The following is a 23,763-nucleotide window of genomic DNA, read 5'->3' as shown; positions in this document are numbered from 1 at the left end:
GTTTCTGTCTTTCTACTGGAGTTGTACTGGACAATCTATTTCTGTAACAATAGTTAATCAATGCTGAACATGGCCAGTATTCTTTTAATTAATACAACAGAATTTCAATAATCAAAGTATATTCTAAGTAATACAATTTAAAACTAAGAAGTACCACATAGTTCAGTTTTACAAATGTAAGGACTAGCAAATGTTTTTTAAAGCAATGAAGAAAACTTTTATTGTATTCTGGCTCTTCATAAGTCTCCTAAAGTTGACAGGTCTTATCATACATTTTACTTTCTTGTTCAGAGGAGCTTGCACCACCTTACATAGCTAATACATATAAAAAGAAAAACATAATAAAACAAACTAAATCAAACACAATACAAGCATATTACAACTATAATATAGTGCTGAATAAAATAATACAAAATGACGATTATCTAATTACCACTGTCAAGAGTTTCTTTTTAAAAATGATAATGAGTTACTTTTTTTCTTTACCCATGAGGTGCTGTTTCGTATTTTTTTGTGGCTTCAGCAAGATAATGTAACATTTTGGAGCAAACAGACAAAATAATAATCCAAAGCTGGAGGCCAAAATGGCAAATGACTCAACTGCACCTGAATAGTTTCCAGGGGCACTTATATAAGCAGGGATGAAAGCAAGCCACACAGCGGAGAAGATAAGCATACTAAATGTGATGTATTTTGCCTCATTGAAATTTCCAGGTAACTTGCGAGCCAGAAATGCTAGCACAAAGCAGAGACATGCCTGGAGACCAATGTATCCTAAAACGCACCAGAATGCAAGGCTAGACCCAACACTACACTCTAATATAATCTTTGAGCGTTCATATTTAGTGTTTCGAATTGGATATGGTGGAGCATCAATCAGCCAGGCAGCACAGATCACTACCTGCACGAGAGTGCAGCTGAAAATAATAGCTCGCTGCTGCTTGGGACCAAACCACTTCATGATGTTGTCCCCTGGCCTGGTGGCCGTGAAAGCAGCCAAAACAACCAGAGTCTTTCCCAGGATACATGAGATGCAAAGGGAAAATGTGATGCTAAAGGCAGTGTGACGGAGCATGCAGGACCAAAATGTGGGTTCTCCAATAAAAACAAGAGAACATAAGAAGCACAGTATTAGGGCAAACAGAATGAAAAAGCTAAGTTCTGAGTTATTTACCCGCACAATCGCTGTGTTTCTGTGGTAGAAAAACACCCCAAAAATACCTACAGTGAGAGAGGCACCCACAACTGAAATGACTGTCAGCGGTATACCCAAGGCATCATAGGCCAAGAACTCCACCTCCTTGGGGATACAGGCTGTTCTGTCTTTGTTTGACCAGAAGTCCTCAGGGCAAAACATACATTCTACTGAGTCTATCAAAAAGAGAATAAAGAAGAAAAAAATATAATTATTCAAATATTATCATGCTGTTATGGATATTTTGACTGCGGTGATGTTTTGTCTTACTTGTCTGATTGCTAATTTTGCCACTGTCACATGGTACACAGTCAAAGCAGCATACAGGCTCCCCACGACGGACAGCTTTCCTGGACCCTGGAGGGCAGCTGGGACTGCACACAGACACTGGCACCTATACAAAGACAATGCAGGTTCGTAAAACTCGCCTTGATGTGTTGTCTTAACATAACAACAAAAAAATGCCTTTATCACCATCAAATACAACATGCCCTCATTTAGTTCTAGGGCTTTACTTATATGGGATAAAAATGATCACAGAGGAAGACCACTGAGAATGACCAGAGAAGAACTCTACAGACTAATCCATGGGATTCTGGAAACCATGGAGGAGCCCTGGAGAGTGCCGATGGAGCTGATGGAACCCTCAGTTGTACAGCCAATAATCCTGAGTTTTTCTATATAGACTGATATGAACTTCAACATTTAAGATGGTCTCTAGAGCATCAAACTGAGCTCTTGGCGTTTTGCATTTTCTCTTTTACAGCACATTTTTATGTTCAATTTAGTGGAACATATTGTATACTTCTGTAAAGACTGGTGACTTACTTAAATATTTATCTGCCTTGTTATAGTGCTAACTCAACACAACGACTCCACAACATATACTCAACATATACACAACACATGGATATACTCCACAACAGCAAACTGCCAAAACTTCAGCTTTTATAAAAGTAGTTAAACTTGCAGAGGATGAATAAATGTATTGGATTTGGCTGAAACTTTTCATTTAAACTAGTAAGCCATTAGAAAATAAAAAACGTTTTCCCACCCACAACCTTTTCAAATTGGCTTATTTTTTAATCGATGGGCACCTCTTGGATGTAGATAAAAAAAAATGTAATTTAATAGGGACTAGGTTATTTTTCATTTGTCCTGATATCTAAAATATGTAATTAAAGGAGGGTGTGCTTTGCTTTTACTATGATTGGGTGTGAATGAATGTTTGATTATTATGTTTATCTCTAAGGCAAAAAAAACAAAAAAACAATGGTGTTTCACATACAACAGTAATGTCCTGGAAACCGCTTCTCTGACCATAGCTAAAACTGCTTCTTTCAGATTTTTTTAAGAACTCACAGTACACCACAACAACATACTAATTTGGTACAAGGTTAGAAAACAAATGTCAAAAGCAGACATGCCAATCTATTACTCAGCTAAAACATCTCGGAGAAAGTCCTAAATAACCTCTTGAGAAGAAAAGACCTCTTGAGAAGATATAAGAAAGTCTGGCGCCTTGGAAGCAATGTGAAAAGAAATAAGGTGATGTACGATACTCAGTTTTGTAAATATAATAACTTAGATTCAAACCATAACATTCAGTTTCAGATTTCAGGAGTTAATCCAATTTGTCTGACATTATATTATGAACAGAGATGTAAGGCTTAGTAAGATGTGAATAATTAAATAGCTTCTATCAGATCATAGTTTCACAATTAACATACCCTAGTATGGATCAATTACATCCTACATGGGGATTGGCTGGGGCCATGAACTGTGTGAGCTTTCAGGTCTGGGACTGCGGAGTCACAGGGCTGTAGTTTTCAACGTGCAGCAATCACCTGCAGGGGATTTTCCCGAAGCTCGTGTACGAACTCATGGAGAAGTTTCAACTGCATTCAGTGCTTTAATAACACAAAATTGTTTGCTGCTACTGCTGTATTTGCTTTGTAATTTGTCATATTTCTTCCACAACCCTGTATTACTGTTTATGGTTCATAGTGATTAAATGTTTGCGACTACTTCCAGAGGAGGCTCAGTGGTGCACATCAAGAAAATATGGTTTGAAAGGGGTGATTGAATAAATATTTCATAATGTTCAGGCACCTTGAAGGTAATTTTCAAAATATAATATTTACTATGTAATGTCAAAGGGTTCATAGCAAATCCAATCTATCCAATCCACCTTACTTACCTCCATCTTAACCTACAGAACTTCAACAGTTGGCATCTGATTGAGGTTAAAACACAGTGTGAGCAGCTTGCCTCACTCTGATGACCTGCCCACATTATTTTGTCCTCCTGGATCACGAGCTCCTCTCCAGCAGGCTTAGTCCCATCGAACAACCCCACGTTGACCAACTCAATGTTCCCAGCTGTACCTCTCTGCCAGTTGATAATATCATAGTATGGCACCGAGTCACCTTTCAGGTCAAAATTTACCTCCTCCCCAGCAATGTTGAACTTTGCTTCTTGCAGGTAGTACTGAAGCTAATGGAACAGGATTAATAACAGAACCAAAAAAAGCAATGAACCTTGTAAAATATTTTAGCAAGGCTTATATGCAACATCAAAATGTAAAAAAAGAAATGTTTCATAATACCTGCCAGGGAAGTATATTGCTGATTTGAGCACATGAATTGTTTTCAAAAGGCCCATTTCCTGGTTGACAAAGAAGAAGATTGTGCAGCGAATGAGCAACTGCATATACAGCCTTATAGACATTGTAAGCCACTCTAGGGCTGGACGTATTCATGTAGGCTGAATGCTGCTCCAACAAGACCTCCTGCCCTGAACAAATTGGCAAATGATTGGCAGAGGATGGAAATGGATTGCAGCCATATAGAGACCCCCAAAGCTCACCCACTAGAACATTATTGGGATATCTCTGAGGATTGACTGTCTGCAGGTAGTCACTGAGTCGAGCAATTTGACCTTTTCTGATGCCAAACCCAATGGTGCCCCCCAAGTAGGGGTAAAACTCCCTTCCTGTAAAGACAGATGCTGTGACCCAGGCTTCACTTGCCACCCACTGGATTCCAGTGATGTTCTGCATCATGTAGTCTCTCAGGAAAGGTGTCATTTCCCCTTCAGCTGAGAACACCACCACTACTTTTGCAGAAGAGCTTTGCATTACCTTAATTAAAAAAAGAACAAAAAACAATCATGAGGGTCAAAAAGTAAAACAAAAACAAAATTATCTGCCTCACAGCAACTGTTAACCTTTTGACACTGTACTCAATTATGCCAATACATCAGAAAATTGGAAAATAATGAATCATTACACCTTAGATGTTTGGATTATTGCAAAGGATTGTGTGTGGATAATTATGCTGGTGAAGATTCTCAGTCATCCAGGTCATGGTCATTCCAAAAAAAGTAAAAAACAAAACAACTGGACTTGTTTTTCGTAGTTGAAGACGTTTCGTCTCCTCTCCAGGAAGCTTTCTCAATTCAAAAAGTCTGGAGTAATGTGGAGTAACAAGCTTTATACCACTGCCTAACAAAGGCCTTGTAATGGCTTAGATAACATGCAAGTTCAACTGAAACAGGTCCACCCCTTAGTAGTTGGATTCCTTCTACGTTAAGAGAAAAAAAACAACCTTAAACAGAGGAGGAGGCCTTAGGTTCCAACTCTCAAAAACTTACAATACAGCTATAGGATTAATTCCGGCCAATCATCACCTCAATTCCCACCCTCATACGGGTGATCAAAACATTGTTCCTTTAAGCCAGGCCAATAAGAACCCTAATGACTCCTTGTTACAGAGGAGTGGACCATTTTCGGTTCAATCTGCTGGCTTAATGGCTTAAATGACCACCCATTACTAAGGGGTGGACCTGTTTCAGTTGAACTTGCATGTTATCTAAGCCATTACAAGGCCTTTTTTATGCAGTGGTATAAAGCTTGTTACTCCACATTACTCCAGACTTTTTGAATTGAGAAAGCTTCCTGGAGAGGAGGCGAAACGTCTTCAACTACGAAAAACAAGTCCAGTTGTTTTTTTTTTTGTTTTGTTTTTACTTTTTTTGGAGTGGGGATAATTACTTTCAGGTTTTTTGTAACTAATCAACCATTGCCTGCCATAAATATTTGAACCAACTTAAAATATTTTTCACCCAAGCTGAAGTACTACACAATATTCTAAGTAATAATAGATTTCAATCAGTTGCATGAAGTGATGTAGTGCAACCAGATGTTTTTGAAAACAAGTTGAAATTTATCTGTTTGTTAAAGATACACTTAAAAATACTAGATGTTCAGAAAATAAGCTTCTCAAATAGGTTAGATGCAGCAGGGAAAAGTCCACAGACATAATGGATTAAATTACCTGCCTTAGAAGTAGGGTGTAACAGTACACACAACTCATCGTTATGTAGGTATTTGGGTTTTAAAGTTACGGGTGTGTACATTTTCAGTACACAAGAATTAAAAAAAATACATATTTTTATTACCCGCAAATATTATGAAATATACTTCAATGTCTGAAATTAGTTTGATTCTGCTATGTTCTAAACCTTAAAGCTTAAAATTGACTAGAAATTTGGTTGGATTTATTTTAAATGAATAAAGGTGTGTCAGCAGGCCGAGCCATTGCCTCAATAGATAAGAAAAGAACATTACCTCTTGACAACCCTCAATATTAATGTTTAACCATTTAGAAAAAATACTATGTTAGTATTTGAGAATAAGACATGGTAAAATCCCTTTAGAGTTGTGGTTATATTTAGACAAGGTAGTGCACCACCTGTGCCTGAATGCAGCATGCCAACTATTGTGAAAATCCCTTCTCCTCAATGGAGATTCCTCTGACTTGACATACTACTTGCACTGGGTTAGGACTGCTTGGTGCTACAGGTAGCCATTTTGATATCAGATTATTTTTCTCCTGTTTCACTAATTTTTACATTACACTAGATGTTTCAGTTGAGTATTTAATTTAAGTGCAGAGGGATCAAAATATTGCTGTCGAAAAATGCACATGTTAAAAATGTTTTGGTTAAGCCTACCTTTTTTCTCCACTGTGCATGATAATGTCATGAATCACATTGAGGATCCAGAAATTTTGCCACAACACATGGGTGTAAGTTGAAATAAAATAGGATACTGAAGCAAATAAGTAAAGCAGTTCAGGAAATGGCTTTTGGCAAGTGAGACCAGGCTGTTGACTGGGATGGCTTGGTGACAAAAGAAACTTGAAATGTTCGCTTCCACTAACCTGCAATGTTTTATAGTAGGGAGGGGAGCAGCTGCGGTAACGTCAGAGAAGCTGGGCGACTGGGAGCACATAGACTCAGTCCAGTTATGTGGGGTGTGGGTGTTAGGCTGAGGTTCAATCGAGCACTTCTCCTCAGTCTGTGAAATTTGACACCCGAGGTGACACAGACACTGCTAATCCTTTCAAACAGATCCGTTCTCCAGCATCCAAAAGCAAGGTCAGGAAATAGTCATTGACAGAGAGGCAAATGAAATAATACTTATCAGTGGGTTTAGTTGAGAATCGGTAGTCAAAAGGCAGAGCAAGGTCATTGTCCAGATATCAGACGGGCAGCAGAGCTCCGTTATCAGCAAAAAAAAGGGACAAAATGGTGGTCATGGAACAAGATTGATAACAAAAGCAGTAGTGACCATGGGAAGGAAACTGGACGCTGGACTTTTAAAGGCACAAGATAGTTGATAATCTGGCGAGCAGGAAGTGGCTGTGATATGCCTAAAACCTGGAGCGCACAGATGATACAGGGAGTCAGTCAGGCATGGCACAGGTGAACTAGATGAACTGTAATGCGAGTTGTCATGAGTTTATTGATAGCTAGGGGTCCTCTGTTTTGTTTTAGTGTTGATTTTTATAGTTGTATTACAGAACATTGCATTGCACACTTAGTTCCATAAAAACATTCTGCATGTGTTCAGGTTTAACACAGTTTTCGTTCGGTGCATGTGGGTACCAAACTGATAAGGCTGTATCAGATATTATTTGGTTGGAATACGTGTACTGTTACACCCGTACCGTACTGTATCCATTATGATTTGGTGAAAGTTTGAAATAACCCCTCAGCAAGCGCATAAATAAATGTGTTTTTTTTATCTACCTGCATAATCTCCAATGCTCTTTGTGTGTTGTAGAGCAGAGGGATCATCTCTTGATAAGCCACACAGACAGTGCTGCCTTGTAATTCCCTCAGTAAACCTTGCACAGCAAAACGTCCATATTCATGGTCTCCTCGAAGAAGCCCAACCCAAGTCCAGTTGAAGTGAACCAGAAGTTGAGCAATGGCCTTCACCTTTTTCGGAAAAATAAATAAATAAATACAAGTAATTATAATTGAGAGCACTAATATAATTTGGGACACAAATAACCTTTGAAAATAAGGTTTTGAAAATAAATGTTTAAATGTAATCTGTAATGTGAGTCCTCAATGTGTGATTACAGTAAATAAGATAAAAATTGCATTAAAATGTTTACATTTCTACATTTTTAAGATCGTGTAAAGGTCAAAATGTCCTTTTTTATATTACATAGGGACTAACATGTCATTAAACCCATTTTTGATTTTGAGGTCTTACCTGATAGTCATCATTAGGAATTACTCTAAAAAATGTGGGATATTTTCTTCTGTCAGTAAAACAGGCACATGATGAGAAGTAGCTGATCTGTGTTAGGAAAGAAAAATCAGAGCACTTACAAAATTATAACATTTTAAATGAATATAAAGAAAAGCCGGAACTATTACCATTGGGATTCTGAATGGTCGCAGGAGTCTTGAAACCACGATTGATTGAGCAGATCCTGATTCCCCGATCACAGCCAGCATTGGAGAAGCACCTGTGCACATGGGAGAGTCGTCTTCACTCAGCCCATTCAGTACAGCCAGAGCCGCCCTCTGACCAGTCAGGGGATATGCACATGAATCAAAGATTTTGTATCCCATGGTGTGATTGGGCAATAGTTCTGAACTGTAGTTTATCTCCTCTACTGCTAGCCTCATAGTCTGAACCCAGCGGAAAGCCCTGGGATCAAACCTTTCAGCAAAGATGAACACACACATATTGAACAAGGTAGTTAGAAAGAGAAATGTTGGTACAGAAAAAACTGCATCTTGTACATTTAAGTAAGTAAACAGTTTTCTTTGTGCATATTGTCTAATTTAAGTATGAAAACAACTAATCAATTTACATTCATATTTACATAATTACAATATGCATTCTGATGAAGCTCATTTTTCAGATAAAAGTACTTTTAAGCAGGTACTAAGCATTTTTCACTAAGCCCACATTCCTATATTAAGTATGTTTTTATTGGTCTGATTTGATATTCCAATCTTAAATTTCAAGTTTTCATCAGATGTTAGCATAACAAAATCAGAATTTCCAAGAATAAAGACATATGCTTATGTGTCAATAATGTACTGGATATCGCCTAGTGAACTGAGTTACTGAAATCAATAGATTTTTCAATATGAATTACATTTTTTGAAGGAGTCTGTATGTACTTTTTAAAGAAATGTGTATTAAAATACCTAAATTATTTAATCGCTACATTCTCAGATTATTAAGACTATTCAATAGTCCATGCAGGGATAAGATATTTTATTTAAAAGAATCAAAGAACAAACATAGAATAGTAATAGAAATAGAATACTACAATCAAATAACAAAAAATAACAGTTAATCAGACAAAAATACCGACAGAATTTGGAAGACAATAACAGTAATTTTATCAGCTCTTGAAATTCTCTATTGTTTTATTAGCAGATGTATTTAGATCTAAACTGATTCTAAAAAATGGGGAAAAAGTGTTTAGCAAGGAAAACAAATTTCTCCAATAGGCTCACCCATTGCACTTCACTGGTGGTGGTCTGTAGGTGTAGTTCTGATCAGGCATTTCCTGGTTATAATGAAGAGGAAAAATCCCTCCAATTACAAAGTCACCTTCTGCAACAAAGCTTGGCTCAAAGCTGTTTCGGAGAGTGCAGTCTTTGGCTGCAGCTGTAGCTGAGAAAGTGTAACTGGGACTTGGGGAGTGCGTTAAAGAAAAGACAAGGACATAGTAAAGCAAAGAAAATAAAGCCAGTAGAGGCATACTGACAGATATACCCAAAACTCCAGAGAGCTAGTAAGTAGGCAGTTTATATACAGAATCCAACTTTGTTGTTTTGACAGAGTGTGAGATGATTGGATATTTAGCAGCCTTGCATAATTCAGTGTAGGTGATTAGAAAAAATGGAATCACAAAACAATAATTCGGTTTGTAAAATACCTGTATCAAGCCTTGCCAGTTTTTCCAAAATAAAATCCTGATATTTTTTCTACTTTTAGACATTTGTTTGTTTTTTTCCTTCTTCTTCTTCTTTGTGGCTGGTATGTTTTAATACTGGCCAGTTTATATTTAATTTCTAACCTGAACAGTAACACAAATAATAACAAAAGCTTTAAATTTCTGCTAGGTCTTCATATACCATTGACAAAATGTTATTAGTTATTAGGAAGAACAAAAAATATTTCCTTTTGTTTTTTTAAAACCTGTTTGCGGTGTACACATGTGAAATGGATTTTCAGAGACTATTAGAAACAATAGCTTAAAATAAATAAATAAAATTATATGATAAACTTTCTTTACTGGAAAAGAAAAGGTATTGAATATGTGTAACATATATTTGAAGGAACTGAGTTTATCACATTTGATAGATTAACTACACAATATGGTATTGATGAAAATAAATTCTTACAATGTGAACAAATTAAAACTATGGTTAAAAAAAATGAAAGTCATTAAAGGTTGTTTACAAATTCCAATAAATGTATTAGAGTTCCCGGATCTAAATCCACCAAAACTACTGTCTAAATTATGCATGACACTGTCTAAACTAGATGATTGAATATATCTTCCTATTATGAAATGAGAAACAGATTTATCAGTCAGCTTTGAATGAGACTCCTGGCCACAGATATGTTTAAGAACTTTCAAACTGACTAAAAACCCGAATTTACAACTAATACATTACAAAATCCTTCATAGAGTACAGTATGAGAGTCAAAGATTAATCAGGATGGGTTTTGTCCATCTAATATCTGTTTACAGTGCACATGCAATCACCCTGAATATTATATTCATGCACTATGGTTATGTACACCTGTTCAGAGGTTCTGGGTCCAGATATGTAAGGACTTGTCAAAGTGCCTGAGATGTAAAATGACACCTTCCCCATCAGTTTGTTTGCTGGGTAACTTTGATGATAGCACTGGGGGGAAAAAATCTATTTGCATTGTGTTCACTGCCCTATGTATCGCAAAGAAAAGTACCCTCATGAATTGGAAAAGCAAAAAAATCCTCAGTATCAATCATATCGAGATCTCTTGTTGGATGATATTAGTCTTGAGATAGCATCTGCCTCCACATCAGATCGATCTCTCTGGGCTCCTTTGATCAGCTCCATCACTTAGTGGGATTGGGGGGGGGAGGCTGTTGGATGGTGGCTGATATATGGGTGCCTGGGTCTTGGGGTTCTGGGGTTTGCCTTGAGTTGGGTGTCTGGTGGGTCCAGCGCTGGGGTCTCTGGGGCTTTGGGGGCCTCAGGGTTCCCACTTGCGAGGGTGGAAAATATGAACATTAACACCTCATACCAGATGCTTTCCCCTTCAAGGGATGGGAGTGAAGGCGGATGGGAAGGGGTGGGGTTTAGAACCCAGCCTTGCTGTCTAATATTGTATGTGGTGTGAGAGTTATGGGTTTGATTACATTTTTCTTTCCTCTGTGGAGGGTGGGGAATTGGGAGAGTGAAATTGGGATGCTTGAATGGCTCCGTGCCCGGCTCCTTGTCTCAGTCCTGGTTCATGGCGGCTCATGGTAATGGTTCTATCCAAGGAACAGGGGTCTGCATGGTTCGGGCAGGCTGGCTGACTAGAGTGTTTTTTTATTTGCTTTGTTTTTTTTCCCCTTTCCTACCCCCTGGACGGTCGGGAGGGTGGGCGCGTGGGTTGTGGGGTGGTGGTGTTGGTCTCGGTTTGCGGTTGGCTCTCAGACCCTGCTGCCCATCTCTGGCCCCGTGGACTATGGTGGTGCTGCTACCCGAGCCTCCCTCTCCGGGTGGGCTTTTGGAGAATGGGGGTGCCTAAAGCTTATGGATGACCTCAATTTTCTTCCTGATATGTCTACTGAATTTGTTTTTGCTTACCAAAAGGTATTTTTGAATTGAATTCCAAAGAAAGCAGTTTGTTGGACATGTTACCTTAAGATACATTGACATGTGTCCCTCCATTTTATTAAAATCATTTAAAATAACCTAGCTGTGTTTCCATTACAAATGTGTGCAAATTTTTTGCATATTCTGCTATTATTTTCCAGTGTTTCCATTAAATACAAAATGCAAATAAAATCACACTTGACAAAGTTTCTTCACACAGTAACTCCTTAAAAAACATCATCACTCATCAGCAGAGACATTGGCTTCTTATTGAGGCATTGTAGTGTCAAGCCCCTAAAATTTCAGAGCATGTACGTATGTGGCGTTTTTTTGGGAAATTGCAACTGCCTTAAGCAGAGGAGTTAAAGTATATTAGTGTGTTGTTTGTGTAGCATGAGAGATGGACAGGTGGATTGGAGCTGCATCTGCAGTAACGCAGCCACTGCTATGCTTTGTTGTGGTGAAGGAAGAGCTTAGCCAGAAAGCAAACTTCTCAATTTACTGGTTTGTCAGTCACCTATGGTCAGGAGATATAGGCCATGACCAATAGAGCGTGGCCGAAATTAGCTTCCTCCGGAGGATGGCTTGAGTCAGAGATAAGGCAAGGCAAGGCAAGTTTATCCATAAAGCACTTTTCAGTAATAGAACAATTCAAAGTGCTGTACATAAACAAGCAAAAAAATAGAAAATAGGAAAGAAAGCATTACAGAGACAGGACAAATGTTGCAAAGGCAAGCACATTGCATTGGAACAGTGGGTGAGAAATATAAGACAAGTTGGACTACAAACTTTCTAAACAAATAGGTTATTATCCTTGATTTAAAGGAACTCAGGGTTTCTGCATTTTTTATGGTCATCTGGGAGTTTGTTCCAGATTAGTGGAGCATAAAAACTAAATGCTTCTTCCCTGTGTTTGGTTCTGGTTTTAGGTATGCAGAGTAGGCTGGAACCAGAAGATCTGAGTGGTGTGGAGGGTTGATACATTGTTAACAAGTCTTTGATGTATTTAGGTGCTAAGCCATTGATTTATAGACTAACAGAAGTATTTTAAAGTCTATTCTTTGAACTACAGGAAGCCAGTGTACGTATTTTACAACTGCGGTGATGTGTTCTACTTTCTTAATCTTAGTGAGAACACAGGCAACAACGCTCTGGATCCGCTGCAGTTGTCTGAATAGACCTTTTTGGCAGACTTGTGAAAACACAGTTGCAGTAATTGATTGGACTAAAAATAAACACATAGATTAACTTTTCCAGATCCTGCTGAGACATTAGTTCTTTAATCCTGGAAATGTTCTTCACGTGATAGAAGGCCGACTTTATAATTGTGTTTAGATGCTTTTGGAGGTTCAGGTCTGAGTCCATCACTACATCCAGATTTCAGGCCTGATCAGTGGTTACTAGCTGAAGCAGATGACGCTGTGTCCTAACTCTTGATTGGTCCTCTATTGGACAAAAATAATTACTTCTGTTTTTTTTTTTCTATTGGAGAAAATTTTGGCACATCTATGCATTGATTTCTTCTAAGCATTTACTCAACACTTGAATGGGTTCATAGTCACCGGGTGACATGATGATGTAGAGCTGTGTGCCGGCTGAATAGTTATCGTAACTGATGTTGTTTTTATGATCTGAGCTAGATGGGGCATGTGCAGTATATTTTGCCGTTGATAAATGCACAGCCTAGATTGTCCTTGGAAAAAAAACAAATAACTTTATTATAAATGTAAGGGTTGAGGCTTTGAAAGTGTTGTAAGCAGATAAAAACATGCAGATTGTGAGACCTAACAAACTGAACAGGTAACAAAAATTAAGCAAGGCTTATGTTTCCTTGTCATAAAGAAAACTTGATACGTTTTACCAGAAAGAACATTTTGGTTGTAGTATTCACAGGAATAGACATTATCATTACACTCAATTATGTCACAAGCATAATTTCTGGGCGGTACCCTGAGACTTGTGTTTGGCTACTGCAGTATAAAAGTCATATGTGCCTAACTACATTGTATTTTACTATGTGTGTGTAGAGAGTGCAACAGTCCTTTAAATTTTCTTTCATTCCTGAGGCACACATGGCATTACTGGTTGCGAGGCTCCTTGTCTTTATGTTTCTATTCAGAGAAAGACACAGTTCGGCAGCTACTCTGGATAGTTGTACTTTTCTCGGAGAAGAAGAGAAAAACAGTTTATATGAAGATGGTGATGTAGTTATTGGGGGCCTATTCCCTCTACATTACAGCCCTGTGCCCTCTGTTCTTACATATGCAGTAAAACCAACACCTAATGCTTATAATTAGTAAGTTACAAGCATTTACTTGACCTGTGGAAATGTGCTTAATTGATTTTCTTGTGCTGTTCTTATAGAAAAGTCTAAATATTTTTTGTTATAATTGTTTCTCTGTTTGTCTACAGTTTCAGTGCTCGTGCCCTACGCTGGATGCAGACAATGACTTTTGCGATAAAAGAGATCAATCAACGCACTGATCTCCTACCACAACTCAAACTTGGTTTCCACATCCGTGACAGCTGTAATGATATACCTGTTTCTTTGAGAGCATCCTTTCTATTGGTGAATGGACAGCCGGAGAGAGGTCTCGCAACTGAGAGTGTGAAGAGAAATACGATTAGTGATGAAGCCACTGACTTAGGATGTGCTGCTGTAAATAGAACTGTGTCCTCAGTAATCATAGGCGATGCTGGTTCTGGTGTTTCTATGGCTTTGCTACGAAGTCTGGGTTCTTTCCGAATTCCACTGGTGAGACTGTCTCAGCCTTTATTTTTTTGTAATTTATCTTAAGCATGATTCAACTTAAGCTGTGTTCTTTTCCAATGCAATCAATACAATGAGTAACCATATTTGAAGTCAAATTATGCTTTTTATTTACTTTTTACTCCTGCTCTGTTAAAAATGTTTAATGGTTGATTGCAGTTAGAAAAAAAACAGTTAACATTTTATTTCAGTTTGATTTTTGCAAAATAACTTTTATATTTAGCAAGGTAAGACACTATATATATTCTCATATGACTCAACTAAAATCTATTAACATTTATTTATAAGTTTAGATGTCTTGACACTGTCAAACTGTTGAGTAAATTCAGAATGCTTATAAAGAAATGTGCATTGTTATCTGGAATTCAATGCTTTCTCTGCAGTCTTTTTAGAGAACAGTAGTGCAAAAGGTCAACCACTGTTTGCTGTAATTCTAGGTGAGCTATTTTGCTTCCTGCAGCTGCCTGACTAATCAAAGGGAATTTCCCACTTTCATGAGAACAATGCCTAGTGATGCCTTCCAGATAAAAGCCCTAGCCCAGCTGGTTCGTTATTTTGGCTGGACTTGGGTGGGAGTCATCGGTGTGGAATCCGATTACGCCCGCTTTGCCATCCAGCTATTCCTTCAGGAATCCGTGCACTATGGTGTGTGTGCTGCCTACACACATTTGTACCCTGAAGGCCTAAGTCACATGGATCTTGACAGGCTTCTGAATGTTATACAGGTGCGTTATACATACAGCTGCTACACTTCTCAAAAAACTTGCAATATGATTTAAAGGTAGTAAAATGTTTGAGACACAATTTCCCAGTGCACGACTACTGTAAATAAACAATAAACAAATCTGTTTAAAAATCCTTTTTGCTGTTTAGTTACAAGATTAGTAAGTTTTTTATCCTTCCATTTAAGTACTCATCCTTCTTTTTCAGTGCAACAACTCATCAATAAAGCTTAGGTTAATTGATGAGTTGCTGTACTAATAATAAAGGGTGTGAGATAAGGTTATTAAGCACTTAGACATTATTAATTTTCATATCATTAAGTTGCCATATTTTTCGGACTATATGGTGCACCTAAAATCCTTAAATGTTTCTCAAAGTTGATGCTTTTGATTGATGATATTTAAAGCGCCTTAAAATCCAGTGCGCTTATGTGTGGACATAGACACACTTAGACACGTTAATTCACAGTGTGTTATTATCTGGTGCTCCTTATGGTCCAAAAAATACGATAGTAATTTGATGTTCTGTATTCGTGCAACATAGTTAATAGAGAGAAATAGAGCTGAAATATCCTAATTTCATCAATTTTATCTATACTATTATATCTCTGCATTTTCTTCAATAGATGACATCTTCAAAAGTCATCATAAATTTTTCTGGTGAGGCACATATGGAGGGCATTCTAAGAGAGATGCAACGTCAAAATTTAACTGGCTTTCAATGGATTGCCAGCGAGGCCTGGTCTACTGCCAAGTCACTTTGGGAAAAATCTGCCAATCTTCTAAAGGGAACCCTAGGATTTGCCATACAGAGAGCTTCTGTAATACCAGGGCTGCATGACCATCTTGTGGACCTCACGCCATCAGCAATTTATAAATTATCTTTCTTGGCAGAATTCTGGGAGGAAACATTTAATTGTCAACTAAATGGGTCTGTAAACACCCATTATCATGGGTTGGGAAGTTATCAAGGCAGAGAACCATGTAAAGGGACTGAAATTTTAAATAACGTTTACTCTCCTTATTCTGATGTGACACAGCTACGAGTTTCCTATAATGTGTACAAAGCTGTATACCTTGTAGCATATGCCTTGCAAGATATGAGTAATTGCAAAGCTGGAGAGGGGCCTTTCCTGAAAAAAACTTGTGCAGATCCCAAACATTTTAGCCCCTGGCAGGTGAGAATATCTATAAGTAGTATATTATTTGTAGTAATATTTTGAATCTGACAGAAAGAGAAGTTACCTGTCCCATCTGTTTATTCCCTTAGCTTCTCCACTACATGAAGCTGGCAAATTTTTCTGCACTAGGAGAGAAAGTCAACTTTGATCAGAATGGTGACCCAATTGCTTACTATGACCTCATGAACTGGCAGAGGGGGCCTGACGGATCTTTAAATTTGGTTAAAGTGGGTTTCTATGATGCCTCACTTTCCGCTGGAGGCAGCTTGGTCATAAATGACTCAATGATTATGTGGCCAGTTGGAAAGCAGGTGCGTTCTCCACAAACAGGTCTGAGACCATGTTCACCTCTTAGAATCCTGTGTGCACTGCTGATTGACATATCAGTTAAATTACTGCTATTTATCTGCAACACGCTTTGTAAAATTTGAATCTTAACCTACTTTTAACAGATTGTTGGAATATGATCAGTTGTAATTAATCATTATAAAATTCTAAACCTTCTTGTATTCTGAAACAAAACTATATATAGGTATCATCTATATACAATCTGAGTTTTTTAAAAAAAAACTTTTGTGAACAATAGTCCGCTAACTTTCACAAAATATCTATAAATTGTCAATTTGTCAGTAATAACTAAAAATCTGAGAAAAATCTGACCTTTTAGGCTACGTTCACACTGCAGGTCATAATGCTCAATTCCGATTTCTTTGTGAAATCGGATTTTTTTGCGTTTCCGTTCACATTTCCAAATATATGCGACTTGTATGTGACCTCCTGTGTGAACTGAACAAGTTCAACCGAAGTGTCCCGCAGGCACACTCGAGGACGCGGTGACGTCACACATAGCAAGCGTCCTCAGTGTTTGCGGAAGTAAACATGGATTATAATGCTGGCGCGCATTTTGTGGTCATTAATTTATTTTCTAACCAGAACTTTATCTCCATTGACTGCTCTTCTCATTGTAGTCCGCTATGGGTGTCATCTTTCTTCTCGCTTCTGCATAGCAGGACGCAGAATAGTGACGTTTGTCGAGTATCGGTGACGTACAGGTCGGATAAATGCGACCCGGCCGTACAGACACAGGTCGCATTTGAAAAGATCAGATACGTATCAGATTGAGGACCATATATCCAAGTGGCCTGGGTCTCATTTGAAAAAATCTGATCTGTGTTGTTCAGACTGTCATAAAAAGATCAGATACAGGTCACATATGGGCAAAAAAATCTGAATTTGGTCACTTCAGGCTGCAGTGTGAACGAAGCCTTAGTCACTTTGTGGTGCCCAAATTTACTTACATTTTCTGAACACATACATAGGCAAATACTGTCAATGTAGTCAGAGTAATTTTCAAAGGTGAAATTTTTCTAATAATTTTAAAGTATAATGCTTACATTTTGTAAACATGTTTTTAGAAATCATTAGAAAAGAGAGTAGCCTGTTTAGTCATAATTACTTAAATCTGAGTGCCTAAACTTTGCCTCTCAGGCTTTCCAGTCTGTGTGCAGCAACAGTTGTCCTCCAGGTTTTCGTGTTGCCAGGAGAAAGGGGGAGCCTATCTGCTGTTATGACTGTGTCCCCTGTGCTGAAGGAGAATTTAGTAATACAACTGGTATGTCCTGTAATTTACTATGCTTTTTTACCCCTTCAAAATTGCTTAGCTGTACTTCAATTTCATCAGATTAGGTAACTTGTTTTTGTACCTAACTAAATCAAAGTTGCAGATGGAGTTTGCATGTTCTCCCTGTGCATCTGTACATTTTCTCTGGCTTTTCTCCTATTGTGTAAAAGCATCCATCTCAATGGCCACTCATTGTTCTTTGTCTGTTTTTTTTTTTTGTATATGTCACATCTTGGCCATAATCTGCTAGTGACAGACCCCATAGCCCAAGCCCCGCAAACCCTCAAAAATTCAGCATGTATGGAGAATTGATGGATTTGTAAATACTGTAATTGTTCCTTTGAAATAGTAAAAGAAACACTAAAAGTGACTAATTCCTTCTGCTAAAATTAAACTAGCTCAAGCTTTAATATTCATGTCATGGTTAAGGGATTGTGAGTCAATAAGGGTTGGTAATGACACAATTGAGTCGATGCACAGCAGAGAAGAAAGAATAGGAATACACGTTCTTTCTTTTAGTTCATTAAAATTTTCAACTGTAGCCCACTGTCACACTGTTTCCTATCTTGGCATCTCTGTTGGCATAGTGAAAAAACATGTATTACACAGGTCTAAATGTGAGAAAATAAGTGGTTTTAGTAAAACATAAATCCTATGTCATCATTGAAGAATTTTGAGCAGTGCATGTATAATGGGACCAAATATATTTAATTCACATTGTTCCCCAGTTTGAATGAGGGTATTTTATTTTTTGCTGTGATGTCACATCTCATGTTTTTTTCCTTCACGGATCAACTGGACATCTGGAAATGAAATGCAATGCACTACTAGTGTTCCGAATTAGTCAGATAATTGTTAGTTGAAATAATCAGAAAGTAAGTCAAACTCCCAGTGCAGAAAGAACAGCATAGTGTGACATTAAGAATTGTTATTAATGGGTCATTGCTATGATATATGAGTTGCAGTGGTGTTGATTAATTAGTAGTAGTGCACATGTTCAGTAGATATGGTGTGTGACCGCTGCAGCACTTACATGGCATAATTATTCATGGCAGGTCCAAAAAGTGACGGGTGGTGGTAGCTTTTGATGTAATTCCGTATTCTACAGTGCAAAATGCATAGTGAGGCAATGTTGGAATATTATGTTACAAGGTACTGTTACTTCCTATGAAATGAAAAGCAGATATGCAATAGGGTGGTGGGGCAAAAGTGCAATACAACTCAAACAGACCAAATTCTGCTTTAAATCTGGCTTCTGTAAGTTTTCTCTTCTTTCTCCATCTTCAGATTCTTTAGATTGCTCACTTTGCTCTGAAGACACATGGCCCAATAAAGCCAGAGATCTCTGCATCCCTAAAACAATGGAGTATCTTTCTTTCTACGAGTTCATGGGTGTTCTGCTCTGTGCTGCCTCAATTTTAGGAGCTTGTATTTCCCTTGTAATAATTGCCATATTCTACATATATAAAGAAACAGCTCTGGTTCGAGCAAACAACATGGAATTGAGCTTCCTGCTTTTGGTATTTCTCACCATCTGTTTCCTTGTTGGTCTACTGTTCCTTGGTAAGCCTTCTGACTGGCTCTGTCGGATCAGATATCCAGCATTTGGGATCAGTTTTGCACTCTGCCTTTCATGCCTCCTGGCCAAGACAGGTGTGGTCCTAATAGCTTTTAGGTCCAGATTACCAGGAAGTAATGCTATGAAATGGTTTGGAATCAAACAGCAAAGAGCCAGTGTGCTTTTGGGAACTAGCATACAGGTAGTAAGACCTTTCCCATTTATTAATATTTTTAATGTAAATCTGTTTAAAAACACTATCCCTTTGTTTATTTCTATCTTCTCAAGGTTCTGGTCTGTGTTATTTGGCTACTTACCAGTCCACCTCATGCCAATTACAATACAGATTACCACAGCTCTACAATCATCATTGAATGTGCGACGGGTTCAGACCTTGAGTTTTGGCTCGTTCTTGGATACATCGGAATCCTGGCTTGCATGTGCCTCGTGATGGCCTTTTTGGCACGAAAGCTGCCTGATAATTTCAACGAGGCCAAGTTTATCACCTTCAGCATACTAATTTTCTTTGCTGTTTGGGTTACTTTTATTCCAGTTTATATGAGCGCTGTTGGAAAGTACACTGTAGCTGTGCATGTTTTTGCTATTTTTGCCTCAGCTCTAGGACTTCTGTTTTGCATTTTTACCCCAAAGTGCTATGTAATATTGCTGAAACCTGAAAAGAACAGTAAAAAACAAATATTGCAAAGGTAAAAAGAAGCAACTGCAACACATGCAAAACTGTGAGGGACTCGACGACTCATAAAACTGTTTCAAGAACACACAAAAAAAATTGTGGTGAATTGATAAATCTACAGATAGATTTTTGACTGGTAATGGTGTCAGTATGAGGTATAAACTAAACTGTTATCAAACAAATCCAATTAAAGTTGGCTCACCACAGAAATGTTAGAGAACGTGTACTTATAACATCATGTTTGTTGTGAATAACTTTTAACATGGGCACATCTTCCAACAGCTGCAATGTACAATATTTTGATAAGATTCAGGAAGTCTGTTAAAAACCTTGTCCCTGCAGCCTAGTTTGTCTCTTTCTGAAATTGATGTGTCATCAAAAATTAAATAAATCACAAGATCCCCAGTTTTTGAGCATCCTATATCGTGTTTGTAACTGAAATGGACATACATTTCTGAGGCAGAAGTTCCACATTTATTGTTACTTGAGAGTGACTTTGGTAAACCTAGTTACTTTAAGTGCAGCATATCGTCCTTAGCATAAGAGTTTGTAAATTAACTGCAAAAAAGTACTGTCACAGTTATTAAGTATTGCATGTATATTTTTCACCTTAATTAAATAAACAATATATGTTGAAAGAAAATCAGTTGTATTATTTTTTTTCCTCCTTAAATAACTTCTATAATTTAATAAATTATGTGACTTGAAATAAAAAAGAAAGACAATAAATTTGTCTTGCGTGATCTAAAACATCAACTTTGATATGCACAATTATCATTATTACTATATTAACCCTTATGTCAACAGGACAATCCCATTGAGATTAAGAATATATTTTACAAGCGAATCCTGGCCAGGACTGGATGCAGCACACATAGTTTACATAACATTCACAACAAAGACCATCATAAATACAATAATAAAATATTCCTCAATTCAAACATTTACGGACAAATGATTAATTCTTAAACTTATTCAGAGCAGCCTTAAAAACACTTAGTGACAACAGCACATTTAAATTCAAGCTTTTCTGTATTTGGTTCCAATATGATGGAGCAGAAAACGGAAAAGATTTATTTTCAACATTTTTTCGAATTTTAAGCACGGAAAGTAAACGTTCACACAACAAAAATAATAAGCCACCAGTGGCTTTTGCAAGTCTTCTTAAATTACTACTTGTAATATTTTTTCCAACTTTTCATAGTCAATGAAAAAAACAAACAAAACTTAAAAACTAAAGCAAATGATTTGTAATAAATTAGCTGCAATAAATAAGTTTCAAGGGACATGTTTAGGGAATTGTCTTTGCATAGCATGATTTTCCATGGTAAATTCCAGATTCTAAAAAGATATAAAACAGATATATTGAGCTTATATGTGGTAGTTTTCTCCATAACCACTGACACTTAATCATTGCTCATTCATTGTACTTTTTCTAACCCATAATGCCTGATTTTCTTTCTTTTTGTCTTCTTTTCCCATTGTATTTATCTGTTGTAAAACTCTGTCATCAACACCTTTTCATGAACTTATTTTGTCCTAGCATGACTGAGAGCTTGTGATAGTGTACTGTATTTGCATCCATATTGCCTAATGATTATTAGAAATGGTGAGACATTATAGAAGGAAGAGGTAACTATTTAACTATTTGTAATTGACACTGGAAAATGCAAAAAAAATAAAATAAAAATAACAACTGAAAATATTGTGATATATTGCAAATTCAACATGCTAATCATTATTCACTATAATAAAATAACAATATTGTAAAGATTTTGCCAAAAAGCCCCTTTCCACTATTTACCTTTTGTTATTCTTCTCCAGACCAGAGGGGGCATTGCTTGATTGGTTATTATGGTAAACGTTGTAGCCTTATTTGGCCAAGGGTTGCAACCATCTTGCAGTCTGATATATTAAGTAGTCCCAGGCCTATTAATAACTACAATTCTTTTGAACATTTAACCCGTAGTTTTTCGTCATCCACACTGCAAAGTATTAAAACCTGTTATATTCATTGTTTTGTATTGTCCACAAGGCCCTTAATCTCAGTTTTCAGACTTTTTAACTAATTTAGTGTTAAACACTAACAAGGTTATTAGAGTGGGGGATTTTAACATTCATGTTGCACTGAATGTGATAACCTTAATGCAGTCTTTAACTCTATCCTAGATTCAATTGGTTTTGCACAAAATGTGCCACACACTCTTGCCTTCATACGTTGGACCTTGTGCTGACATATGGCATTGATTCTGAAAAATTAACAGTTATTTCTCACAACCCTGTCCTATCTGACCATGTTTAATAACATTTAAGCTCAATTTAAAGGAGTTATCCATCCCCAATAGAAGTTTTCATTATAGACGATCTTTATCAAATAATGCTGTAGCAAACTTTAAAGTCTGTTCCCCTTTTAATTTCCTCAGTATCACATAAATGCCCAGAAGATGTCAACAATGTTGTTTCTTGCCATTCACAAATTGACACTTTTGTTGATGGTGTCACTTTCTCGTTGTGTTTTGCATTAGACAATGTAGCCCCCTTGAAAAAGGAAGTAATTATTCACAGGAAGCTGGCTCCCTGGTTTAATTTTGAGCTGCATTCTTTGAAGCCCAACGGTAGGGAATTTGAGACAAAATGGCGCTCTACACATCTAGAGGAATCCTACCTAATCAGGAAAAACAGTCTACTATGATATAAAAAGACCCTTCGCAGAGTTAGAGCAGCATATTTTTCATCATTAATAGAGGAGAATAAAAATAATCCTAGGTTTCTCGTTAGTACAGCTGGCAAAAATTACCCAGAGTCATAGCTCTGTAGATCCATCAATTCCTTTAGCTCTCACCTGTAATGATTTTATAGGATTCTTCATAAATAAAACTATTCTATTAAAAATATCCCACTGCCCTCCCTGTTCACACATACTCCCTGAAAGGGAGAGAGACAAACAGACAAGCTGTCTCTGCCAGGAGGACAGAGTAGTTGCTGGACTACACTGCCCTGTTTCTAACATAAAGTCAAAATAAACTTCATGTTATATTGAATTAACTTACTTGTCCAGCAGAATGCCTGCAACCTGGTAATAACAGCCGATGTAGACTCGTTTTCTCCTGGTTATTACTTCTTTTTCTTTTCTTGTTTACTTTCTCTCTCCCCTCGCTGGACATAGTATGGATTGTCCTCCATTTCAACAGAAAATGGTAAATAGAATGATCTACAGTCGTCTTCACTTGTTTTCTCTTCCTCTTCCACCAACAGCACAGCCTCACATAGGACACAGAGAGGGAAAACATGTATGGCAACAGCCACCTGAGCCAGTGAGCAACCATATAAACAAAAAAGGTCAGATTAGTTATGAGAGACAGCTTTTTTTTCCTTTCACAGTATAAATATTTTTAGACTCACATTTTGCTTTTGATGAATCCACAGCCTAGATTATCCTTGGAGATAAAATATAACTTTATTATAAATGTAAGGGTTGAGGCTTTGGAAGTGTTGTAAACAGAGCAAAACATGCAGAGTGTGGGATCTAACAAACTGAACAGGTAACACAAATTAAGCAAGGCTTACGTTTCCTTGGTTTATAGTATTCACAGGAATAGATGTTATCATCCCCATCAATTATGTCACAACCACCATTTCTGGGCGGTACCCTGAGACTTGTGTTTGGCTACTGCAGTATAAAAATCACATGTGCCTAACTTCATTGTACAATGAGTGTGTAGAGAGTGCAACAGTCCTTTCAATTTTCCTTAATTCCTGAGACACACATGGCACTACTGACTGCAAGGCTCCTTCTCTTTCTGTTTCTATTCAGAGGAAAACAAGGTTCAGCAG

At 37.4% G+C, this 23,763-nt stretch overlaps 2 protein-coding genes across 2 annotated transcripts; one reads left to right on the top strand and one right to left on the bottom strand.

The window, feature by feature from the left end:
• Window positions 1-1,279: 1,279 nt before the first annotated feature.
• On the bottom strand, window positions 1,280-9,360 carry LOC105921761 (extracellular calcium-sensing receptor). Its single transcript, XM_036128911.1, has 8 exons — window positions 9,035-9,360; window positions 7,934-8,222; window positions 7,767-7,853; window positions 7,292-7,483; window positions 3,804-4,337; window positions 3,489-3,691; window positions 1,466-1,589; window positions 1,280-1,371 (listed from the first exon to the last, which is right to left on the bottom strand). The coding sequence occupies exons 1-8, from the start codon at window positions 9,280-9,282 to the stop codon at window positions 1,363-1,365; spliced, it is 1,686 nt and encodes a 561-aa protein (XP_035984804.1). The 5' UTR covers window positions 9,283-9,360; the 3' UTR covers window positions 1,280-1,362.
• Window positions 9,361-13,455: 4,095 nt separating this feature from the next.
• LOC118558374 (extracellular calcium-sensing receptor-like) lies at window positions 13,456-20,032 on the top strand. Its single transcript, XM_036128903.1, has 8 exons — window positions 13,456-13,679; window positions 13,796-14,138; window positions 14,591-14,878; window positions 15,502-16,053; window positions 16,146-16,367; window positions 17,545-17,668; window positions 18,965-19,437; window positions 19,524-20,032. Exons 1-8 carry the CDS (start codon window positions 13,456-13,458, stop codon window positions 19,944-19,946), a joined length of 2,649 nt encoding a protein of 882 aa, XP_035984796.1. The 3' UTR covers window positions 19,947-20,032.
• Window positions 20,033-23,763: the final 3,731 nt, after the last annotated feature.

The sequence above is a fragment of the Fundulus heteroclitus genome, unplaced genomic scaffold, assembly GCF_011125445.2.
Source record: "Fundulus heteroclitus isolate FHET01 unplaced genomic scaffold, MU-UCD_Fhet_4.1 scaffold_124, whole genome shotgun sequence".
In the NCBI taxonomy this organism is placed as follows: domain Eukaryota; kingdom Metazoa; phylum Chordata; class Actinopteri; order Cyprinodontiformes; family Fundulidae; genus Fundulus; species Fundulus heteroclitus.
This window is presented reverse-complemented; position numbering and strand designations above follow the sequence as displayed.